The sequence below is a fragment of the Cherax quadricarinatus genome, chromosome 25 (assembly GCF_038502225.1).
Source record: "Cherax quadricarinatus isolate ZL_2023a chromosome 25, ASM3850222v1, whole genome shotgun sequence".
Taxonomy (NCBI): domain Eukaryota; kingdom Metazoa; phylum Arthropoda; class Malacostraca; order Decapoda; family Parastacidae; genus Cherax; species Cherax quadricarinatus.
Window position 1 is genome coordinate 30,509,599 of NC_091316.1, and position 25,844 is coordinate 30,535,442.

At 45.2% G+C, this 25,844-nt stretch overlaps 1 protein-coding gene across 1 annotated transcript in view; it reads left to right on the forward strand.

Annotated features, from left to right (window-relative positions):
• LOC128689939 (uncharacterized) overlaps nucleotides 1-25,844 on the forward strand; it is a 105,922-nt gene that overhangs the window by 23,626 nt on the left and 56,452 nt on the right. The window contains exons 2-3 of the mRNA XM_070088687.1: nucleotides 18,999-19,076; nucleotides 23,938-24,225. Coding sequence (XP_069944788.1) covers nucleotides 19,025-19,076; nucleotides 23,938-24,225 — 340 coding nt within the window. The 5' untranslated portion in view covers nucleotides 18,999-19,024. The remainder of the gene's footprint in view (nucleotides 1-18,998; nucleotides 19,077-23,937; nucleotides 24,226-25,844) is intronic.

Sequence of the window (25,844 nt, forward strand, 5' to 3'; positions counted from 1 at the left end):
TGAGGCTGTTGGTCTCAGCCACCCTAATTGACCACATACTTTGTAACCGCGCTGAGAACATTAGTCAGTCAGGCGTCATTACCACAGGTCTTAGTGATCATTTCATCATTTACTGCACCAGGAAAATCACTAGGGATAGGATAGGCCTACACAGGACAATAAAAATGAGGTCAACTAGAAACTACAGTAAAGAAACAATGGTAAATAGGCTACACAATTGTGACTGGACAGAGATAACAAGTTGCACGGACGTAAACGATGCCTGGGAAAAATTCAAAACAATGTTCACTACCATTCTTAATAATATTGCACCAGTTAAAGAGGTTAGGATTAAACGAAGAACTGAACCCTGGATGACTACTGAGATATTAGATAATATGAAATTCAGAGACCAGCTGCTAAAAAGATTTAAAGCAAACAGACAGGATATTGCAGCACTTAATGAATTCCAAAGGGTGAGGAACAGAGTACAGAGGCTTATAAAAGGAGCAAAGGCAAAGCACTATTGCTCAAAAATTGAAGAGTATAAGCATAACCCCAGAAAGCTCTGGCAACAACTAAAACAGTTGGGGTATAGCCATAAGCCAGTAGATAGGTCTAACATAGTACTCACTATCGATAATGAGGTATACCACGAAACATCTATGGTGGCAAATTGCTTTAATTCCTACTACACATCTGTTGCATCAACACTAGTAAGTAAACTACCAGCTGCATCAAATACCTTTAACACAGACTCTGATAAGTTTCAAACATACTAGACCAATAAAGGGGTAACCCCAAACAGTTGTCAACTAGTAAGTGTATCTCATGACTTCATTCAAAAAGAACTAAGCAGGTTAAACCCAACTAAGAGCACAGGCCCTGATAACATCCCGTCTAAGTTCCTAAAAGATGTTGCTTCTGAACTGTCAATCCCTATTGCTCACATAATAAATCTATCAATCACCACTAATACCGTACCGGAGGGGTTCAAGGAGGCCAGAGTTACTCCTATCTTCAAGAAAAATAATAGGTCTGATGTAAGCAACTATAGACCTGTTAGTATACTCAGTATAATATCTAAAATTCTGGAGAGGGCGGTGTATTCTCAAGTAGTTAAGTACCTTAATGACAACAGCATTCTCCATAGCTAGAAGATCCTACTCAACCGATACCTCCCTTATTAATCTGATGGATTACCTGAGAACTGAAATGTCAAAAGGGAACCTCATAGGTATGGTAACCTTAGACCTGCAAAAGGCCTTCGATACTGTCAACCACAATATATTATGTAAGAAACTTCAAGCTATCGGTATAGGTTCTGTAGACTGGTTTAAGTCCTACCTTAGCAACAGGAGACAAATAGTCAAAATCAACAAAACGGAATCAGAACCCCTGCCGATAACATGTGGAGTTCCCCAAGGTAGTATTCTGGGTCCCTTATTATTCTTATGTTATGTCAATGATATGCCTATCAGTGTCAAGTGCAAACTCCTACTGTATGCAGATGACAGTGCTCTGTTAGTGACAGGTAAAGACCCACAAGATATTGCTAATGTTTTAACACTGGAACTGGAGTCCTGCAGCAAATGGTTAGTAGACAACAAACTATCATTACACGTAGGGAAAACTGAAGCCATTCTCTTTGGAACGAAACATAAACTGAGAAGGCTAAATAATTTTAATGTTCAGTGTAATGGGGAGTCCATCACTTTGGTTTCATCAGTAAAATATTTGGGAATTCCCTTTGACCCATGCATGTCAGGAGAATTGATAGGGAACAGTGTAGTAAAGAAAGCGAATGCCAGACTGAAGTTCCTGTATAGACAAGCACAGTGTCTACCTACTGAGGCTCGCAGGACCCTATGTCTAGCCCTTATACAATGCCATATGGATTACGCTTGCTCTTCTTGGTACTCTGCCTTGACAAAAAAACTTAAAGATAGACTGCAAATCACCCAGAACAAAATCGTAAGATTCATCCTGGGGCTGGGACCAAGAGAACATGTAGGCCAGGATGAATTACAGCAGTTGGATATGCTGAATGTTGAAGACAGAGTAAAACAACTGAAGCTAAATCATGTTTATAAAATTGCTCACAAACAGTGTCCAGAATATCTTGCTGTCAATTTTGTCAAGGTTGGGAACCAAAGCAATCATAGTACTAGGGGGAGAGAGCACAACTTTGTAGTACCCACAGTCAGTGGCCAGGCGTCAAACACCTTTTATTGTACAGCAATAAAGGAATGGAACAGACTACCCGCACATGTCAAAGCCAGTCATAGCATGAACCAGTTCAAGAAGAGTGCCAAAAAGTGTCTGATGAATGAAGCTACAGAAAGGGAGGGGAATGATTTTCTATTTTTTAGCTAAAATACGTGTAAATTTTACCTTATCCCTAGTAATGACCCTCGTATTGTAGATAGTCTTAATGACCCTCGTGTAGTAGATAGTCTTTTTAGTATGATAATAAGATGTTATCTTCATTGTAGAATAATAAGAAAATATTATAACCTTTATATTATAATAATAAGGTAAAAGGACCCCAATGGAAATAAGTCACTCTGTCTGACTTTTTTGGGTTATCCTAGGTTCTCTACACATATGCTGCTATGTATGATAATTCTATGTAACTGTATTTGTGTATACCTGAATAAATTTACTTACTTACTTACTTACTTACACTAGGTTTAGTGTCACCCCTTACTATAAGAGGGAAATTATTAATACAGGAAGAATGGAAACTTAAATGTGCTTGGGATGAAATTCTACCTGAGGAATTCATTAACAGGTGGGATGAATTAATTGGTGATTATGAAAAAATTCCAATGTTGGAGTTCCCGCGCCAGGTGGCCAATCCAAATGGGAAAAATGTACTCCACATTTTTTGTGATGCTTCAAAATTGGCATATGGAGCAGTTGCTTACCTTCAATATAATAGTGTTATTTCTCTTGTTATGTCTAAGGCTAAAGAGTCTCCAATTAAATAACGTACCTTGCCTCAGTTGGAATTAACAGCCGTTTATGTAGGTGTTAAATTAGCTAATTATTTAAGAAATAAGTTGCAGGAGATAAATATTAGTGACACTGTAATTTGGTCTGATAATGAGGTATCCTTACAATGGATTCGTAATGGAAACAGTAAAATTGTGTACGTACAAAACAGAGCCGCTGAAATTAATCAGATGCAAGAGAAGTGTAATGGTTTGGGTCAGAATATGTTAACATTTAATCATATACCAGGTGAGGAGAATCCAGCTGATTTCTTGTCTCGAGGTTTATCTTATGCTAAATTTGTAAATGCTGTATCATGGTTTAAAGGACCGAGCTGGTTGGTAAATAAAGCTAATTGGCCTGTATAAAAGGCGTATATTACTCCTGTTGAAATTACAGTGACCACCGCTCCAATAGTTTGTCCTCCCTTAGCCATTGATATAAATAGGTATTACTCTTTACCCAAACTAATCAATGTAACTAAGTTGGTGTTTAAATTTCTAAACAAGATGAATATCTCATATAAGTTTTCACATCCTCTTTAATATTGGATAAAGAGGGTACAAGAAGAAATCTATGGAAATGAGATTAATTGAAAATGGAAAGAAAAATTGTGAAAGGTTCCATAATAGAGAAATTGGGGCTGTATTTAGAGAACAATGTAATTAGGTGCAGAGGCAGATTACAAAATGCTGAATTGGGTGATTATGCTAAACACCCTATTTTACTGCCCAAAACTCATCATCTAACAAATTTAATTGTTCTAAATGCCCATAAAAATGTAATGCATGGTGGGGTACAAGATACCTTAAATTGTATTAGGGAAACTTTCTGGATTCCACAAGGACAGCAAAATGTAAAAAGGGTGATTAAATCTTGTGTAATATGTCGCTGTGTGGATGCCAGATCCTATATGTACCCAGGTCCTCCACCATTGTCAAATGAGCAATTTGACCCGGCCGCAGTGTGGAAAATGCTGTATATATTTTCCAGAAATACAGTAGTTATATGTAAATAGATGGCCATACTGTATTTAATAAAATTTATGTTATAAAAAATGGGAAATTCTGCGCCTGTGCATAGGAGACTCGCCATGTTTGAAAGAGACAACACAAACGTTAGTGAATAATTGGAAGAATTTTCGTGCTCTAGAGGTTAAAATTGGGCTGACACCTCTCAAATAGGAGCCGAAATTGTTGGATGTGCATTCCTGCATAACTTGAGATATCAGGCGACTGGACAAGACAGCTCCAGGAACCTCAGATAAGTTTGTTTATGTTTGTAACTCTGGCCAGTGTTATTTTCATGGATAGACAGTGTGGTTTTCTGAGTATGATACACCTTAATCTCCAGTCAAATTGGTGAGTGATATTAAGATATATTCTCCTTCTGTTATGTAAATATGTATATATATATATAATCATTTATTAATTTTAATATACAGTCCACAAATTTATATATTTACCAGAATTCCTGGTGATACATATTTCATTTGTAATTAATAGGTCTAGAGCAACTTGTGGATATGATAGTTGTAGGTATCGAAGGGGGACATTTTTGCGACCTAGGTGTCCCAAATTCCTACTTGTCTATGTAACTTTGATAAATAATAATTATCTTTGTTATCATTTACTGTTATGTACATAATGAGTTACATTCAGATAAATGCAATTTTCCACAGTAGTCAAGAATTTTCTTAATGGGCTTGATTTGTATTTTTGAACTGATTTTATGGAGAAGTTATCTGAAAGATGGGTGTGAGATGTTTGGACAGGAGCGCAGTTTCAGTGCTTGCCATAGGCGCTATTTTCGGTAGATACGATACTGCCAACACTCACCACTAACAACTCCATCAAGACCTACACCAACAATCCCCCATCAATACTTCCCCTCCAACACCTCCCCACCAACACTCCCCACTGTGTAGAATAGAAGTGTACTCACCTAATTGTGGTTGCAAGGGTCGAGACTCAGCTCCTGGCCCCTCCTATTCGCTGGTCACTACTAGATCCTCCCTCTCCCTGCTCCATGAGCTTCATCATACCTCGTCTTAAACCTATGTATGGTTCCTGCCTCCACTACATCACTTACCAGACTATTCCACCTCCTGACAACTCTATGACTGAAGAAATACTTCCTAACATCTCTTTGACTCATCTGAGTCTTCAGCTTCCAATAGTGATCGCTTGTTTCTGTGTCCTATCTCTGGAACATCCTGTCTCTTTCCACTTTATCTATTCCTCGCAGTGTTTTGAATGTCATTATCATGTCTCCTCTAATCTTCCTGTCCTCCAGTGTCGTCATGCCGATTTCCCTTAACATTTCTTCGTAGGACATTCCCCTTAGCTATGGAACTAACCTTGTTGCAAACCCTAACACTTTCTTTAATTTTTTGACTTGCTTGACCAGATGTTGGTTCCAAACTGGTGCTGCATACTCCAGTATGGGCATGACGTACACGGTGTACAGTATTGAACGATTCCTTACTGAGGTATCGGGATGAACGCTATTCTCAGGCTTGCCAGGCGCCCATATGCTGCAGCAGTTATCTGGTTGATGTCCAACCCCCCACACCCCTCAACACCCCCGTCCAACCCCCCACACCCTTCAACACCCCCGTCCAACCCCACACACCCCTAAACACCACCGTCCACCCCCCACACCCCTCAACACCTCCGTCCACCCATACCCTCCTCAACTCCCCCGTCCACCTCCCACACCCCTCAACACCCCCGTCCACCCACCCACACCCCTCAACACCCCCGACCACCCCCACTCCCCTAAACACCCCCTTCCACCCCCACACCCCTCAAAACCCCCGTCCACCCCCACACCCCACAACACCCCCATCCACCCACCACACCTCTCAACACACCCGGCCACCCCCACACCCCTCAACACCCCGTCCACCCCCACACCCCTCAACACCCCCGTCCACCACCCACACCCCTCAACACCCCCGTCCACCCACCCACACCCCTCAACACCCCCGTTCACCCCCACACCCCTCAACACCCCCGTCCAACCCCCACACCCCTCAACACCCCCGTCCAACCCCACACACCCCTAAACACCCCCGTTCACCCCCACACCCCTCAACACCCCCGCCCACCCCCACCCCCCTCAACTCCCCCGTCCACCTCCCACACCCCTCAACACCCCCGTCCACCCACCCACACCCCTCAACACCTCCGTCCAACCCCCCCACCTCTCAACACCCCCGTCCACCCCCCACACCCCTCAACACCCATTCTACCCCCACACCCCTCAACACCCCCGTCCACCCCCACACCTCTCAACACCCCCGTCCACCCCCCCACACCCCTCAACACCCATTCTACCCCCACACCCCTCAACACCCCCGTCCACCCCCACACCCCTCAACACCCCCGTCCATCCCCACACCCCTCAACAGCTCCGTCAATCCTCCACACCCCTCAACACCCCCGTCCACCCCCACACCCCTCAACACCCCCGTCCACCCCCCACACCCATCAACACCCCCGTCCATCCCCACACCCCTCAACACCTCCGTCAATCCCCCCACACCCCTCAACACCCCCGTCCACCCCCACAACCCTCAACACCCCCGTCCACCCCCACACCCCTCATAACATCCGTCCCCCCACACCCTCAACACTCCTGTCTACACCCTCACACCCCTCAATACCCCCGTCCACCCACCCACACCCCTCAACACCACCGTCCACCCCCACACCACTCAACACCCCCTTCCACCCCCCCACACTCCTCAACACCCCCGTCCACCCCCACACCTTTCAACATCCCCATCCACCCTCCACACCCCTCAACACCCCCGTCGAAACCTCACACCCCTGAACACCCCCGTCCAACCCCCCACACCCTTCAACACCCCCGTCCACCACGCCACACCCCTCAACACCCCCGTCCAACCCCCCATACGCCTCAACACCCCCGTCCAACCTCCACACCAGTCAACACCTTCGTCCAACCCCACACCCCTCAACCTCCAATTCAACCCCTCACACCCGTCAACCCCCCATAACACCCCCCTCCAACCCCGCACATCCCTCAACACCCCGTCCAACCCCCACACCCTTCAACACCCCCGTCCACCACGCCACACCCCTCAACACCCCCGTCCAACCCCCCATACGCCTCAACTCCCCCGTCCAACCTCCACACCCCTCAACACCTTCGTCCAACCCCACACCCCTCAACCTCCAATTCAACCCCTCACACCCGTCAACCCCCCTTCACACCCCCGTCCATCCCCGCACATCCCTCAACACCCCGTCCAACCCCCCACACCCCTCAACACCCCCGTCCAACCCCCCGAACCCCTAAACACCCCCGACCACCCCCCACTCCCCTCAACACCCCCGTCCAACCCCCACACCCCTCAACACCCCCGTCCAACCCCCCACACCCCTCAACACCCCCGTCCAACCCCCCACACTCCTAAACACCCCCGTCCACCCACCTCCCCTCAACACCCCCGTCCAACCCCCACACCCCTCAACATCCCCGTCCAACCCCCCCACACCCCTCAACACCACCGTCCAACCCCCACACCCCTCAACACCCCCGTCCACCCCCCCACACCCCTCAACACCCCCGTCCAACCCCCCACACCCCTCAACACCCCCGTCCACCCCCCCACACCCCTCAACACCCCCGTCCAACCCCCCACACCCCTCAACACCCCCGTCCAACCCCCACACCCCTCAACACCCCGTCCAACCCCCCACACCCCTCAACACCCCCGTCCAACCCCCCACACTCCTAAACACCCCCGTCCACCCACCTCCCCTCAACACCCCCGTCCAACCCCCACACCCCTCAACATCCCCGTCCAACCCCCCACACCCCTCAACACCCCCGTCCAACCCCCACACCCCTCAACAACCCCGTCCAACCCCCACATCCCTCAACACCCCCGTCCAACCCCCCACACCCCTAAACACCCCCGTCAAACCCCCACACCCCTCAACACCCCCGTCAAACCCCCACACCCCTCAACACCCCCGTCCACCCCCCACCCCTCAACATCCCCGTCCAACCCCCCACACCCCTTAACACCCCCGTCCAACCCCCCACACCCCACAACACTCCCGTCCAAACCCCACACCCCTCAACACCCCCGTCCACCCCCCTCGCCCCTCAACAACCCCGTCCACCCCCACACCCCTCAACACGTCCGTCAATCCTCCACACCCCTCAAGACCCCCGTCGAACCCTCCACACCCATTAACACCCCCGTCCACCCCCACTCCAATAAACACCCCCGTCCAACCCCCAACACCCCTCAACATCCCCGTCCAACCCCCACACCCCTCAACCTCCCCGTCCAACCCCCCACACCCCTCAACACCCCCGTCGACCCCCCCACACCCCTCAACACCCCCGTCCATCCCCACACCCCTCAACACCTCCGTCAATCCTCCACACCCCTCAACACCCCCGTCCACCCCCACACCCCTCAACACCCCCCTCCACCCCCACACCCATCAACACCCCCGTCCATCCCCACACCCCTCAACACCTCCGTCAATCCCCCCACACCCCTCAACACCCCCGTCCACCCCCACAACCCTCAACACCCCCGTCCACCCCCACACCCCTCATAACATCCGTCCCCCCACACCCTCAACACTCCTGTCTACACCCTCACACTCCTCAATACCCCCGTCCACCCACCCACACCCCTCAACACCCCCGTCCACCCCCACACCACTCAACACCCCCTTCCATCCCCCCACACCCCTCAACACCCCCGTCCACCCCCACACCTTTCAACACCCCCATCCACCCTCCACACCCCTCAACACCCCCGTCGAAACCTCACACCCCTGAACACCCCCGTCCAACCCCCCACACCCTTCAACACCCCCGTCCACCACGCCACACCCCTCAACACCCCCGTCCAACCCCCCATACGCCTCAACATCCCCGTCCAACCTCCACACCCCTCAACACCTTCGTCCAACCCCCACACCCCTCAACATCCAATTCAACCCCTCACACCCGTCAACCCCCCTTAACACCCCCGTCCATCCCGCCACATCCCTCAACACTCCGTCCAATCCCCCACACCCCTCAACACCCCCGTCCAACCCCCCGCACCCCTAAAAACCCCCGACCACCCCCCACTCCCCACAACACACCCGTCCAACCCCCACACCCCTCAACACCCCCGTCCAACCCCCCACACCCCTCAACACCCCCGTCCAACCCCCCCACACCCCTAAACACCCCCGTCCACCCCCCTCCCTTCAACACCCCCGTCCAACCCCCACACCCCTCAACATCCCCGTCCAACCCCCCACACCCCTCAACACCACCGTCCAACCCCCACACCCCTCAACACCCCGTCAAACCCCCCACACCCCTCAACACTCCCGTCCACCCACCACAAGCCTCAACAACCCCGTCCACCCCCACACCCCTCAAAACGTCAGTCCACCCCCACACCCCTCAACACCCCCGTCGAACCCCCAACACCCCTCAACACTCCCATCCAACCCCCCACACCCCTCAACACCCCCGTCCTCTCCCCACACCCCTCAACACCTCCGTCCACCCCCCACTCCCCTCAACACCCCCGTCCAACCCCACACCCCTCAACACCCCCGTCAAACCCCCACACCCCTCAACACCCCCGTCAAACCCCCACACCCCTCAACACCCCCGTCCACCCCCCACACCCCTCAACACCCCCGTCCACCCCCACACCCCTCAACACCCCCGTCCACCCCCCACACCCCTAAACACCCCCGTCCAATCCCCACACCCCTCAACCCCCCATCCAACCCCCACACCCCTCAACACCCCCGTCCAACCCCCAACACCCCCGTCCAACCCCACACGCCCCTCAACACCCCTGTGCAACCCCCACACCCCTCAACACTCCCGTCCAACCCCCACACCCCTCAACACTCCCGTCCAACCCCCACACCCCTCAACAACCCCGCCCAATCCCCCACACTCACATACTGATAGCGAACTGTCTAGCTGGTAAATATCACCAGTGTTACCAGTTCGTTTACCATAAGGTTTAGTACTTTCACTGACAGTGTTACCAGTAGGTTTACCATAAGGTTTAGTACTTTCCCTGACAGTGTTACCAGTTGGTTTACCATAAGGTATAGTACTTTCCCTGACAGTGTTACCAGTTGGTTTACCACAAGGTTTCGTACTTTCCCTGACAGTGTTACCAGTTGGTTTACCACAAGGTTTCGTACTTTCCCTGACAGTGTTACCAGTTGGTTTACCATAAGGTATAGTACTTTCCCTGACAGTGTTACCAGTTGGTTTACCACAAGGTTTCGTACTTTCCCTGACAGTGTTACCAGTTGGTTTGCCACAAGGTTTAGTACTTTCCCTGACAGTGTTACCAGTAGGTTTACCATAAGGTTTAGTACTTTCCCTGACAGTGTTACCAGTAGGTTTACCATAAGGTTTAGTACTTTCCCTGACAGTGTTACCAGTTGGTTTACCACAAGGTTTCGTACTTTCCCTGACAGTGTTACCAGTTGGTTTGCCACAAGGTTTAGTACTTTCCCTGACAGTGTTACCAGTTGGTTTACCATAAGGTTTCGTACTTTCCCTGACAGTGTTACCAGTTGGTTTGCCACAAGGTTTAGTACTTTCCCTGACAGTGTTACCAGTTGGTTTACCACAAGGTTTCGTACTTTCCCTGACAGTGTTACCAGTTGGTTTATCACAAGGATTAGTACTTTCCCTGACAGTGTTACCAGTAGGTTTACCATAAGGTTTAGTACTTTCCCTGACAGTGTTACCAGTTGGTTTGCCACAAGGTTTAGTACTTTCCCTGACAGTGTTACCAGTAGGTTTACCATAAGGTTTAGTACTTTCCCTGACAGTGTTACCAGTTGGTTTGCCACAAGGTATAGTACTTTCCCTGACAGTGTTACCAGTTGGTTTACCACAAGGTTTCGTACTTTCCCTGACAGTGTTACCAGTTGGTTTACCACAAGGTTTCGTACTTTCCCTGACAGTGTTACCAGTTGGTTTACCATAAGGTATAGTACTTTCCCTGACAGTGTTACCAGTTGGTTTACCACAAGGTTTCGTACTTTCCCTGACAGTGTTACCAGTTGGTTTGCCACAAGGTTTAGTACTTTCCCTGACAGTGTTACCAGTTGGTTTGCCACAAGGTTTAGTACTTTCCCTGACAGTGTTACCAGTTGGTTTACCATAAGGTTTCGTACTTTCCCTGACAGTGTTACCAGTTGGTTTGCCACAAGGTTTAGTACTTTCCCTGACAGTGTTACCAGTTGGTTTACCACAAGGTTTCGTACTTTCCCTGACAGTGTTACCAGTTGGCTTATCACAAGGATTAGTACTTTCCCTGACAGTGTTACCAGTAGGTTTACCATAAGGTTTAGTACTTTCCCTGACAGTGTTACCAGTTGGTTTGCCACAAGGTTTAGTACTTTCCCTGACAGTGTTACCAGTAGGTTTACCATAAGGTTTAGTACTTTCCCTGACAGTGTTACCAGTTGGTTTGCCACAAGGTTTAGTACTTTCCCTGACAGTGTTACCAGTTGGTTTACCATAAGGTTTAGTACTTTCTTTGACAGTGTTACCAGTTGGTTTACGACTAGTTTTAGTACTTTCCCTGACAGTGTGTTACCAGTTGGTTTATCACAAGGTTTAGTGCTTTCCCTGACAGTTTTACCAGTTGGTTTACGACTAGTTTTAGTACTTTCTCTGACAGTGTTACCAGTTGGTTTACCATAAGGTTTAGTACTTTCCCTGACAGTGTTTCCACTTGGTTTACCAAATGGTTTAGTACTTTCCCTGAGAGAGTTACCAGTTGGTTTACTATAAGGTTTAGTACTTTCCCTGACAGTGTTTCCACTTGGTTTACCAAATGGTTTAGTACTTTCCCTGAAAGTGTTACCAGTTGGTTTACTGCAAGGTTTAGTACTTTCCTTGATATTATTACCAGATGGTTTACCAAAAGGTTTAGTACTTTCCCTTACAGTGTTACCAGTTGGTTTACCACAAGGTTTAGTACTTTCACTGACAGTGTTACCATTTGGTTTCCTACAGAGTCTAGTACTTTCCTTGACAGTATTACCAGTTGGTTTACTACAAGGTTTAGTACTTTCCCTGACAATGTTACCAGTTGGTTTACCACAAGGATTAGTACTTTCCCTGGCAGTGTTAACAGTTGGTTTAGTATAAGGTTTAGTACTTTCCCTGACAGTGTTATCAGTTGGTTTACTTCAAGGTTTAGTACTTTCCCTCACAGTATTACCAGCTGGTTTACTACAAGGTTTAGTACTTTCCCTGACAGTGTTGTAGTTGGTTTACCACAAGATTTAGTACTTTCCTTGAGCAGCAAGCAGCAACAAGGCTGCTCCTATATCTTGCCGTCCCCTGGGCCTATCCGAACTCCAGTGATGGCCAAATTTGCAAGTACTGCTGCAACAACATGCAAGTTAACTATAGTTACATAAAAACTGACGGTGACGACAACGAAATGGACTAAATATGACAGAAGAGGGACCGGCATTCAAGTACCAGACCTGCTGCCAGACGTGAACCAGACACAAGACGTTTTCCACTAAATGAAATAACTGACCTCCATATCAACTGCACCAGTGTTTAACGGGAAGACAACATGGCAGAAATCCTGATCAACTAAATCTCCAAGGAAATGCCAGGTCTGTAGGACTTTTTTCGTCAGTGCCAAACGAGGGAAAGATTTGAGCCTTTAAACATGGCTGACCGGCATTCAAACAGCAGCTACTGCCAGACGTACAACTAGCGAAGTGAAATTCTCATCTTTACTGACGTTCATCTGTTGACAGTAGCATCATATCTGTACCACCATCATATCACCTGTACCAGTGCTAACGAGAGGGAAACACAGGAGACATCGTCAAATCAACAGTACAAAACTCCAAGGTATAGGACGGTTATCCCTCAGTGCCAGTCGTGGGAAAGAAGTGAATAGTTAAATAGTCAAGGTTAATATTTTAGTAGCTGACCTATATTCAGCTGACCAGTGTACAGTGAGAGAATCATAGCAGAAAAAGCCAAATATATCTATAAACTCAAGGAAAGTCAGGTGGTGTTACTCCCCTCAGTGTTTTAAAAATGGCTGAGTCAGCAAAACAGGTCAGGAGACAACAACACGACACAACCCCCGATAAATGGAATTGAGGGGGATTTGGAAGGATAAAACCATTGATTAAACCTTTCTGGTCTACCAGAATGGAAAGGAGTTAGAAGTTAATTGGTGAAGCCAGACTGTGAAGTGAGGTGGGTAGGGGAGGGTGAATAAGGGGTTAAATGTAAGGGTGTTGTGAAGTTAAGGGAAAAGTGAGCAGTGAAGAGGGTTTTGAAGAGGAAATTTTACTAGTAATTCAGTGTAATTAAAGCAGATACTAAGTGTACTAGGGACTGGAAAAGAGAAATAAATATTATTGTATATGAGTAAAAGAGCGAAGAGTGAAAATGGCAGGCATTAGAGGGGTACAGGCTGCCATAATTATATTTATATTTCTTCTTCAATTCCATGAAGAAAGAAATCAGTCATGGGGGTTGGAAAAGGTGAATGGAGTAACAGCGCCCTGGACAGTAAAAGCCCAACAGTTGCCATCCTACCAGAAAAGTAAACCTCACTATCGCCGCAAGGTATGGCAACACCGCATACCCAAACAAAAACAATGGCACACAGCTCTTATTGTAGCGCTCTTAAGTGGTGATATCCAAATTAATCCAGGACCTCAAACTATTGTGCAGAGGCAAAACAGACAGATAAATGACGGCAATAATGACGGTCTAGTAGCTAGGGATGATAACCTTAACTCCATATGTAATGCATACATAGGTCAATGTGAGACAATACAGCCATTATTATCTCAAACACTACCAAACAGATGCATACACTGTACTAAAGTACGCATGAAAAACAGAAAAGGCACCTTATGTAAAATGTGTAAGGGGTGGGTGCATGATGGATGTATGTACAATTATAGCAACGGTGCCAGAATTCATTTTGTGTGTAACAAATGCACTTTGGCACAGTTACCCTTTAGCAGTGATGACATTGATTTACCTAATTTTAATACAAATGACCCATTGCCATATATTGATGATTATGATTGTTTTATGAAAACAGGCCTTCACTTTATTCATGTCAATGCAAGATCACTTCTTCCTAAATTGGCAGAGATTAGGATTCTAGCTAACAAAATTAGGGCGGCAGTTATAACCATCTCTGAATCTTGGTTGGATGATACGGTGACTGACGACGAGGTCAAAATAGAAGGTTACAATATAAAACGCTTAGATAGGAACAGAAAGGGCGGTGGAGTATGTGCCTACATTAGAAATGACTTAGCTTACAACCCAAGACCTGATTTAAATAACAATAAACTGGAGATTCTATGGTTTGAAGTGCTGCTTCCCAAGACCAAACCCATCTTAGTAGGAACTAGTTACCGCCCTCCTACCCAGGACCAGTTCTTAGAAGACTTTTCCAGAGTCTTGTCCGGAGTTGAAAGCAATTGCGAAACAATAATACTGGGCGACTTCAATATCTGTTTTCAGCAACAAAATAACGGGCTATGCAAAAGGTATAAGCAAATTCTAGGATTAAATAGCTACACCCAACTAATTAATAAACCAACCCGGATCACACAGTTCTCAGCCACCCTAATTGACCACATACTTTGCAACCGCGCTGAGAACATTAGTCAGTCAGGCGTCATTACCACAGGTCTTAGTGATCATTTCATCATTTACTGCACCAGGAAAATCACTAGGGATAGGATAGGCCTACACAGGACAATAAAAATGAGGTCAACTAGAAACTACAGTAAAGAAACACTGGTAAATAGGCTACACAATTGTGACTGGACAGAGATAACAAGTTGCACGGACGTAAACGATGCCTGGGAAAAATTCAAAACAATGTTCACTACCATTCTTAATAATATTGCACCAGTTAAAGAGGTTAGGATTAAACGAAGAACTGAACCCTGGATGACTACTGAGATATTAGATAATATGAAATTCAGAGACCAGCTGCTAAAAAGATTTAAAGCAAACAGACAGGATATTGCAGCACTAAATGAATTCCAAAGGGTGAGGAACAGAGTACAGAGGCTTATAAAAGGAGCAAAGGCAAAGCACTATTGCTCAAAAATTGAAGAATATAAGCATAACCCCAGAAAGCTCTGGCAACAACTAAAACAGTTGGGGTATAGCCATAAGCCAGTAGATAGGTCTAACATAGTACTCACTATCGATAATGAGGTATGCCACGAAACATCTAAGGTGGCAAATTGCTTTAATTCCTACTACACATCTGTTGCATCAACACTAGTAAGTAAACTACCAGCTGCATCAAATACCTTTAACACAGACTCTGATAAGTTTCAAACATACTATACCAATAAAGGGGTAACCCCAAACAGTTGTCAACTAGTAAGTGTATCTCATGACTTCATTCAAAAAGAACTAAGCAGGTTAAACCCAACTAAGAGCACAGGCCCTGATAACATCCCGTCTAAGTTCCTAAAAGATGGTGCTTTTGAACTGTCAATCCCTATTGCTCACATAATAAATCTATCAATCACCACTAATACCGTACCGGAGGGGTTCAAGGAGGCCAGAGTTACTCCTATCTTCAAGAAAAATAATAGGTCTGATGTAAGCAACTATAGACCTGTTAGTATACTCAGTATAATATCTAAAATTCTGGAGAGGGCGGTGTATTCTCAAGTAGTTAAGTACCTTAATGACAACAGCATTCTCCATAGCTATCAATCGGGCTTTAGAAGATCCTACTCAACCGATACCTCCCTTATTAATCTGATGGATTACCTGAGAACTGAAATGTCAAAAGGGAACCTCATAGGTATGGTAACCTTAGACCTGCAAAAGGCCTTCGATACTGTCAACCACAATATATTATGTAAGAAACTTCAAGCTATCGGTATAGGTTCTGTAGACTGGTTTAAGTCCTACCTTAGCAACAGGAGACAAATAGTCAAAATCAACAAAACGGAATCAGAACCCCTGCCGATAACATGTGGAGTTCCCCAAGGTAGTATTCTGGGTCCCTTACTATTCTTATGTTATGTCAATGATATGCCTATCAGTGTCAAGTGCAAACTCCTACTGTATGCAGATGACAGTGCTCTGTTAGTGACAGGTAAAGACCCACAAGATATTGCTAATGTTTTAACACTGGAACTGGAGTCCTGCAGCAAATGGTTAGTAGACAACAAACTATCATTACACCTAGGGAAAACTGAAGCCATTCTCTTTGGAACGAAACATAAACTGAGAAGGGTAAATAATTTTAATGTTCAGTGTAATGGGGAGTCCATCACTTTGGTTTCATCAGTTAAATATCTGGGAATCCCCTTTGACCCATGCATGTCAGGAGAATTGATAGGGAACAGTGTAGTAAAGAAAGCGAATGCCAGGCTGAAGTTCCTGTATAGACAAGCACAGTGTCTACCTACTGAGGCTCGCAGGACCCTATGTCTAGCCCTTATACAATGCCATATGGATTACGCTTGCTCTTCTTGGTACTCTGCCTTGACAAAAAAACTGAAAGATAGACTGCAAATCACCCAGAACAAAATCGTAAGATTCATCCTGGGGCTGGGACCAAGAGAACATGTAGGCCAGGATGAATTACAGCAGTTGGATATGCTGAATGTTGAAGACAGAGTAAAACAACTGAAGCTAAATCATGTTTATAAAATTGCTCACGAACAGTGTCCAGAATATCTTGCTGTCAATTTTGTCAAGGTTGGGAACCAAAGCAATCATAGTACTAGGGGGAGAGAGCACAACTTTGTAGTACCCACAGTCAGTGGCCAGGCTTCAAACACCTTTTATTGTACAGCAATAAAGGAATGGAACAGACTACCCACAAATGTCAAGGCCAGTCATAGCTTGAACCAGTTCAAGAAGACTGCCAAAAAGTGTCTGATGAATGAAGCAACAGAAAGGGAGGGGAATGATTTTCTATTTTTTAGCTAAAATACGTGTAAATTTTACCTTATCCCTAGTAATGACCCTCGTATTGTAGATAGTCGTAATGACCCTCGGGTAGTAGATAGTCTTAATGACCCTCGTATTGTAGATAGTCTTAATGACCCTCGTGTAGTAGATAGTCTTTTTAGTATGATAATAAGATGTTATCTTCATTATAGAATAATAAGAAAATATTATAACCTTTATATTATAATAATAAGGTAAAAGGACCCCAATGGAAATAAGTCACTCTGTCTGACTTTTTTGGGTTATCCTAGGTTCTCTACACATATGCTGCTATGTATGATAATTCTATGTAACTGTATTGTGTATACCTGAATAAATTTACTTACTTACTTACTTACTTACTTATTAAATAAAAAAAATCATATTCTTTATCCTCTTCCGCTGTTTCAAATATTAAAGGTCAGTGAATTTGACACAATGTGGCCCTTGAGTATACCTGGAGGGTGTTCCTGAGGTCAACGCCCTCTCAGCCCGGTCCTTGACCAGGCCTCGTGGTGGATCAGGGACTGATCAATCAGGCTGTTACTGCTGGCTGCACGTACACCAACATACGAACAACAGCCTGGCTGATCAAGTACTGACTTTAGGTGCCTGTCCAGCGCCTTCTCGAAAACAGCCTGGGGTCTATTGGTTATCCTCCTTTTGTATGCTGGGAGACAGTTGAGCAGTCTTGGGCCCCTGACACTTACTGTGTTGTTTCTTGGTGAACTTGTGACACCCTTGTTTTTCAATGGGGATATGTTGCATCTCCTGCCGAATCTTTTGCTTTCGTAAGGAGTGATTTTCGTGTGCATATTTGGGACTAGTCCCTCTAGAATTTTCCTGGTGTATATTATCATGTATCTTTCTCGCCTGCGTTCCAGGGAGTACAAATCAAGAAACTTCAACCATTCCTAGTAATTTAGATGCTTTATCGCACTTAAACGTTCCATGAAAGCTCTCTGTATATTCTCCAGGTCTGCAATTTCGCAGATTTTGAGAACATACAGAGAATATACCTGACTGTTAGTTTACAGCAATGTCCAGCCTTGAGATAACAAGCGATTTCAAGAGAATCTTCATGGGCTTGGCATCTCTAGTTTTGAAGGTTCTCATTATCCATCCAGTCATTTTCCTAGCAGGTATAGTAAATACATTGTTGTGTTATTTGAAAGTGAGATTCTAATATTATTACTCCCAGGTCTTTCATATTAGTTTTTCGCTCTATTGTGTGGTTGGAATTTATTTTATACTCCAGTACAGTCTTAATTCCTAAAGTTTTCTATTGTGGAGTAATTTAAATTTCTTTTCATTGAACTTCATATTGTTTTCTGCGGCCCATTTAAAGATTTGGTTGATATCCACTTGGAGATCTGCAGTGTCTTCACTGGATGAGACCGTCATGCAAATTTGCGTGTCAACTGCAAAGTAGGACACAGCGCTATGACTGACATCTCTTTCTATGTCAGATACGAGAATGAGGAACAGGATGGGAGCAAATACTGTACCTTGTGGAACAGAACTTTTTACTGTAGCCGCCTCAGACTTTGCTCTGTTTACTATTACTCTTTGTGCTCTATTTGTTAGGAAGTTATAGATCCATCTACCAACCTTTCCTGTTGTTTTTTTATCACGCATTTCGTGCGCTATTACACCATGATCGCATATGTCGAAGGCTTCGAGAAGTCTTTGTATACTACATCTGCAATTTGTTTGTCCTCCACAGCATCCAAGACTTTGTCATAGTGGTCCAGTAGTTCCGATAGGTAAGGGCGATCTGTTGCATAAACCATGCTGCCCTGTTGTATAAACCATGCTGCCCTGTTGTATAAACCATGCAGGTGATGGGTATCTAGGTGGGATGACCCCTCGGTTCATGCTGTAGTGTCCATCCTCTAGTGAAATTGTATTGAGGTTTATTCATTAAATTATGCTCATTAAGGTGTTTTCGTATTATATCGGCAACAACTGACTATAACTAATTAATTATTTTGCAGATGATAACGGTGGACGCTGTGTTGTCATGGTAACCGAGAGAAGATGGTGGACAATGCTGGTGCTTCTCATTATTACAGGTACGAGAGCGAGAGAGAGAGAGAGAGAGAGAGAGAGAGAGAGAGAGAGAGAGAGAGAGAGAGAGAGAGTGAGAGAGCGAGTGAGAGAGAGAGAGAGAGAGAGAGAGAGAGAGAGATGAGGAGAGAGAGAGAGAGAGAGATGGGGAGAGAGAGAGAGAGAGAGAGAGAGGGAGAGAGAGAGGAAGAGAGAGAGGGAGAGAGAGAGAGAGAGAGAGAGAGAGAGAGAGAGAGAGAGAGAGAGAGAGAGAGAGAGAGAGAGAGAGAGAGAGAGAGAGAGAGAGAGAGAGAGAGAGAGAGAGAGAGAGAGAGAGAGAGAGGGAGAGAGAGAGAGAGAGAGAGAGAGAGAGAGAGAGAGAGAGAGAGAGAGAGAGAGAGAGAGAGAGAGAGAGAGAGAGAGAGAGAGAGAGAGAGAGAGAGAGAGAGAGAGAGAGAGAGAGAGAGAGAGAGAGAGAAAATTTGAAAGAATCGCTGGCTACACCTCATGGATGAGAAGAGACAGGCAAGGGCAAGGAGGAGGAGGTGTGTGCTTCTCTAAAAGAGTACATGCCCAGCCATTGACGTTGCCATCCCTACTCATCTTGAAATGATGTTCTTCTAGCTCTGCACGAACACTAGTACCTCTGTACTAGCATGTGCAATGTACAGACCTCAGTGGCAACATGCAGACCCCATCAACTCCCTTCTGCTCCATCACAACTGTCAACATATAATTGTTGGTGACCTCAACCAACACCTTATACAGAGGTACTTTGATGACCTTCTTGCGGTATTTGACATGAGAAACTGTTGATTTCCCTACTTACATCTCTGGCTCCTCCCTTGACCCAATAGTGAGTGATCTGGCAGACGGTATAGTCACTTGTCAACCCCTCGGCTACGTTGTATCATGTGACCACAAGGCTGTTTTTACGAAACTTAAGATCCCAACAGAACGAGGTGAGGAGTCCACACGCACAACCTGGCTGCAGGAAAGAGGTAATTGGCCAGCCCTTTGCTCTGAGCTCGCCACCACCGATTGGAATGTTCTTCTCCAAGGGGATGTTGACAACCAAGTGAAAGCCTTCACTGGACACATCCTTAATCCACAACAAGAACACATTCCTCACCGGAAATACATGTATGTGACGAAGCTTACAGATCAGCCTTGGTTTGGATTTCTTTGTAGAGAGGCTGCTACTGCTAAGTACAAGGCATGGCGAAGGTATAAGAGACAACCTACCACTTATATCAGGAACTCCCACAGGCAAGCCTGTAGGCATATCGGTGACGTTCAAAAGTGGGACATCGCTAAATGGGAGGTGGACACAAAAAGAAAGCTAGCATCAGGTAGAGTAGGCTCCAAAACCTGGTGGTCTCTGGTCAAGAACAGAAAAGGTTATCTGCCTGATGAACTCATTTCACCTCCAAACTGACAGGATGGGACCACCTCTACTAGTAGTCAAGAGAAAGCAGACCTCTTTGCCGAACATTTTGCTACCAAAATGCAAGTTCCTGATCCAGCAAGGGATCCTCCTTGGCTAGCTGCAAGAACTGTGTCAAAACTGTCAGTGGTGACAATAAGGCAGGAGGAGGTGCATTTCCTTCTTAAATCGCTTGACCAAGAAAAAGCTGTGGGCCCAGACAAGTTGAGCCCAAGATTGCTGAGAAGATGTGCAGACCAGCTATTAGCACCTCTAACTCGCATCTTTCAACACTGCCTAGTACAGTGTAATTGGCCCTGTCTGTAGAAATTGGCAAATGTAGTCCTTGTTCACAAAAAGAAGAGCAGAGCAGAAATCAGCAACTACAGACTAGTGTCACTCCTGTCAATCACTGGTAAGATCCTTGAGATAATAATCTCAAGGCAAATGACAGAGTTTTTTGACTACCACTCACTACTTTGTGACCGTCAATGTGGCTTCAGGAAATGTTACTCTGCTGCTGATCTGCTGTTAAACCTCTCTACTAAATAGCACCAGTCACTGGACGAATCCAAATTCAGCTGTGTGGTAGCACTGGACATTGCTGGCGCTTTCGACCGAGTGTGGCACCAGGACCTCTTGCAAAACTGCAAGCACTTGGAATTGCAGGCTCTACGCTATGTCTCCTCAGTGATTACCTTCATGGTAGATCTCTAAGTGTAGTTCTCAATGGAACAGAATCAGCAAGACATCCTATTAGGACAAGTGTTCCACAAGGAACACTTGCCATAATGTCTAATTCAATGACCTTCTTCATCTCATCTCAGAATCCCATGTACAGACGACTGTACACTGACATTCACTTATATGAGAGAAGAATGCCAACTGCTCTAAGCTACATCAATCACCAGCTAAGAGCTATATCACCTTGGGGAAACTGATGGCAAGTAACATTTGCACCTGAGAAAACACAAATGATGGTGGTCTCTAGGCACCATGATGGTAATGCCAGTGCAGTAGTAAGTGTGAATGGGAGAAGTTGATATCCTTGGGGTGAAACTTCACTCTAAACTGACCATGAAGAACCATGTTGTAAATCTTGCAAACAAGGCAGCCAGGAAGCTTACAGCACTTCGCTATATCTCACATCTGCTTGACAGTAGGGGTTGCAAGATTCTGTACGAGGCACAAGTACGCTCACACCTTGAGTATGCTCCACTTTCTTGGTTTGCCTTCCTCCCCCCCCTCATCTGCAACTGCTTGACAGAGTAGAGAAAAGAGCAAGACGTCTCATCTCTCGCCTGGACCCATCCTGGATAGACCTGTCATTTCAGCAGAGCCTTTAACTCAGGAGGGATGTGGGTGGCCTTACTGTTATGTACAAGGCCAATATTGTCAAAGTACCACACTTGGATCCACTTCGAGGACAGCGTGAAACAAGCTTTTATGCCACAAGACGGGCAGAAAGCAGCAACTTCACTCTGGCTGCACCCTTCTCCAGAACATCACTCCATCTGAGATCATTTATCTCCAGGATGACTCAGGTCTGAAACACATTAGTACAGCATTATGATGTCAACGAGATAAAGTCAGTTGATTAAATGAAAATGCTGGCCCACAGATGGCTCCAACTTCAACCTGTTCCCTACTTGTATGTTTCATAACAATAAATTTTTTTTCAAATGAGCTGATGTAGGTAACAGCTCTTAGCTTGTCAATAAAGTTAGGAATCCTTAACTTGTAAACAGATTGTCAATAAAGCCAGGGATCCTAACCTAACCTAGTCAAACCTTGTGTAAAAAAATAAAAGAGAGAGAGAGAGAGAGAGAGAGAGAGAGAGAGAGAGAGAGAGAGAGAGAGAGAGAGAGAGAGAGAGAGAGAGAGAGAGAGAGAGAGAGAGAGAGAGAGAGAGAGAGAAATTATGTTGTAAAAATATATGTTCACATATATGCACACATACGATGAAATGTGTTGAATATTTTACCAACATGTAATAATAAAAAAAATTAAAAGCAAATAATATATATGAAATATATGGTAAGTTATTGAATACTGTAAAGAGTTTTAATGATGACAGTGAGGTTCAGGTTAGGGTGAGTAGGAGAGAGGGAGATTACTGCCCAGTAAAAGTACTCCTTAGACAGGGATGCTTGATATAACCATGGTTGTTTAACATATTTGTAGATGGGGTTGTAAAAGAAGTGAATACTAGGGTGTTGGAGAGAGGGGCGGGATTAAAATATTCAGAATCAAATACAAAGTGGTAGTCGACACAGTTACTTTTTGTTGATGACACTGTATTTTTGGGAGATTCTAAAAAGAAGTTGCGAAGGTTAATAGACGAATCTGAGAGTGTATGTAAAAAGAAGGAAATTAAAAAATTAACACATGAAAGAGCAAGGTGATGAGGGTTGGAAACGAGTTACGTAATGAAAGATTGCATATCTGGTTGGAGGGATGGAGTATGGAAGTGGTGAATGTGTTAAGATATTTGGGAATGGACCTGTCAGCGGATGGGTCTATGAAAGACGAAGTGAACCATAGAATTAATGAAGGAAAATAAGTAGGTGGTGCATTGAGGTTTCTGTGGAGACAAAGAACGTTAGCCATGGAGGCAAAGAGGGGGAATGTATGATGGTATAATAGTACCAACACTCTTATATGGTTGTGAAGCATGGGTTGTTAATGTTGCAACGAGAAGGAGGCTGGAGGCACTGGAGATGTTGTGTCTGAGGGCAATGTGTGGTGTAAATTTTATGTAAAGATTTCGTAGTTTGGAGATTAGGAGATGTAGAGTTAGTAAAAGTATTATTCAGACAGCTGATAAAGGGTTGCTGAGATGGTTTGGTCATTGAAATAGGGTGGAACTAAATAAAATGACTTGGAGGGTGTATAAATCTGTGATGGAGAGAAGGCTGGGTAGGGGTTGGTCTAGGAATGGATGGAGGGAGGGAGTAAAGGAGGTTGTCTGTGTAAGGGGCTTGGACATCCAGGAGACATCTGTGACCGTGTTAGATAGGAGTGAGTAGAGACAAATGGATTTTGGAACCTGACAAGGTGTTGGAGTGAGAGCAAAGTAACATTTTGTGGAGGGCTTCAGAAAAAAACAGTTAGCTTGATTTGAGCCCTGTATGTGGGAAGTACAATGCCTGTACTCTAAAGGAAGGGATTGGGATGTTTGTTGTTTGGACAATTAAACTGTAGTATCTTCGTGCTCCTGGCAAGACAGTGATAGTGTGAATGATGGTGAAATTGTTTCTTTTTCGGGACACCATGCCTCGGTGGGAGACGGCCAGCGTGTTAAAAAAAATACATAAAAGAGTAACTATGGAAGACAACAAAGGGGCTTCACTATGCTGAACTTGACGAATATTGATTTTGTGTTGTGTTGCCCAGAGTCATGACTGTGTCGCTGTGTTACGTATAATGTTTTATGACTTGTGGAATACTTATGCCTATAGGTGCATATGTGGTCACTACCACGCAGCCGATGACGACCACGAAGGTGCCTACTTCCCCGACGACCACGAAGGTGCCGACTTCCCCGATGACCATGAGGGTGCCAACTTTGCCGACGTCTATGAAGGCGCTGACTGCGCCGACGACCATGAAGGTGCCGACGTCACCGACAGAGCCGACCACAAAGAAATGTTCTGTTGTGGATATTAAGGTGTGGGACGCAGACAACACGACCTCGAAGTTCAAGTATGCTGTCGAGGCTGAGAACCCGGAGTTATGTGGGTCACAAAGTGAGTTCTACCTCATAATGTGTTTCCTGAGTCGCTCCAGCCACTAGGACTCGACACAATGTAAGCCGTCAGTGGCCCTATAAACTTGTTGCTAAACACTTGACTGTCGAGCCATAAGCTATTTGGGAATGAACTTTGTTTATTATTACATTTTACCAAACGCTGTCAGTTTTGTCTGAGTTATGACTTCCACAATGTGTGTAATTTCTAGCTCATTTGCATAGCAGTTATTCCTGTGATGTGACTTATAATAGTCATTTACCATCCAGTACATTAGCAATGATGGCAGCACAAAAGAATGAGATACACAACGCAGTAGGACAACTGACTCAGGCAAAAAAAAAAAAATATTTACACATTTACAAAAGGTTGACATGCAACCTTTAACGTGTGGTTACTAGCCGAGGATCGAACTCCCGATATTTTATCATGCCTCCCGAGAAGCCCGCCAAAATTCCAAGACACCTTAACCTACTGAGCCATCACTGCTTCAAACATCAGGCGCCCAGTACCACTCGTTCGTGGAAGCATTAAAAGGCTTGTAAGTTCCTCCGTCTTTTAATAACATGTTTATATTGGAAAAGTGAACGTGTTATTATAAGTCTGGGGAACTTACGTGACTTTTAATATATATACTGCTTGATAAGACCGATATTCCTAATGGGAGTAGAATGAAATTAGTCCAGTAGATTCCATGGCAACGTATGTGCTGGCATCAGGAGTGACATGTCAAGTGGTGCTGGCCTCCTGATGTCTGAAGCATTGATAGCCACTTAGTCTAAGGCTACTCGGAGTTTTGGCTGGTTTCTCGGAAGGTGTGCTAAAATATCTGGGGTTCGATCCCTAGCTAGTCGCAGTATTCCAACCTGCAAACTCGGCATCAGAGTTCAAAGTACTTTATACACAAAGGCAGACTCCAGTCTAGCGTTAGTTATGTAGTCTTTCAGAAGTTATCTGGCTTTCCAGAAGTTAGTTATGTGGCCTTTCAGAAGTTATGAGGCCTTGTGGAAATTAAGTGTATGGCCTTCCAGATATTAGTTATGTGGCCTTCCGGAAATTAGTTATGTGGCCCTCCGGAAGTTAGTTAGATGGCATTTCAAAAGTTAGTTATGTAGCATTTCAAAAGTTAGTTATGTGGTCTTCCAAAAGTTATGTGGCTTTTCAGAAGTTATATGGCCTTCCAGAAATTAGATATGTGACCTTCCAGAAGATATGTCGCCTTCAAGAAGTTAGTTATGTGGCCTTCCAGACGTTAGTTATGGGGCCTTCCAGACGTTAGTTATATGGTCTTTCAGAAGTTAGTCATGTGGCCTTTCAGAAGTTAGTTATGTGGACTTTCAGAAGTTAGGAATGTGGCGCTCAAGAAGCTACATGTCTTCCAGAAGCTAGTTATATTACCTGCGATAAGTTATATAGCCTTCCAGAAGTTACTTAAGTGGCTTTTCAAAAGTTAGTTATGTGACCTTCCAGAAGTTAGTTATGTGACCGTCCAAAAGTTAGTCATGTGGCTTTCAAAAATTAGGCATGTGTCATTCCAGAAGCTATGTAGCCTTCCAGAAGTTAATTATGTGACCTTAGAGAAGTTATGTAGCGTTTCAGAAGTTATATGGCTTTTCAAA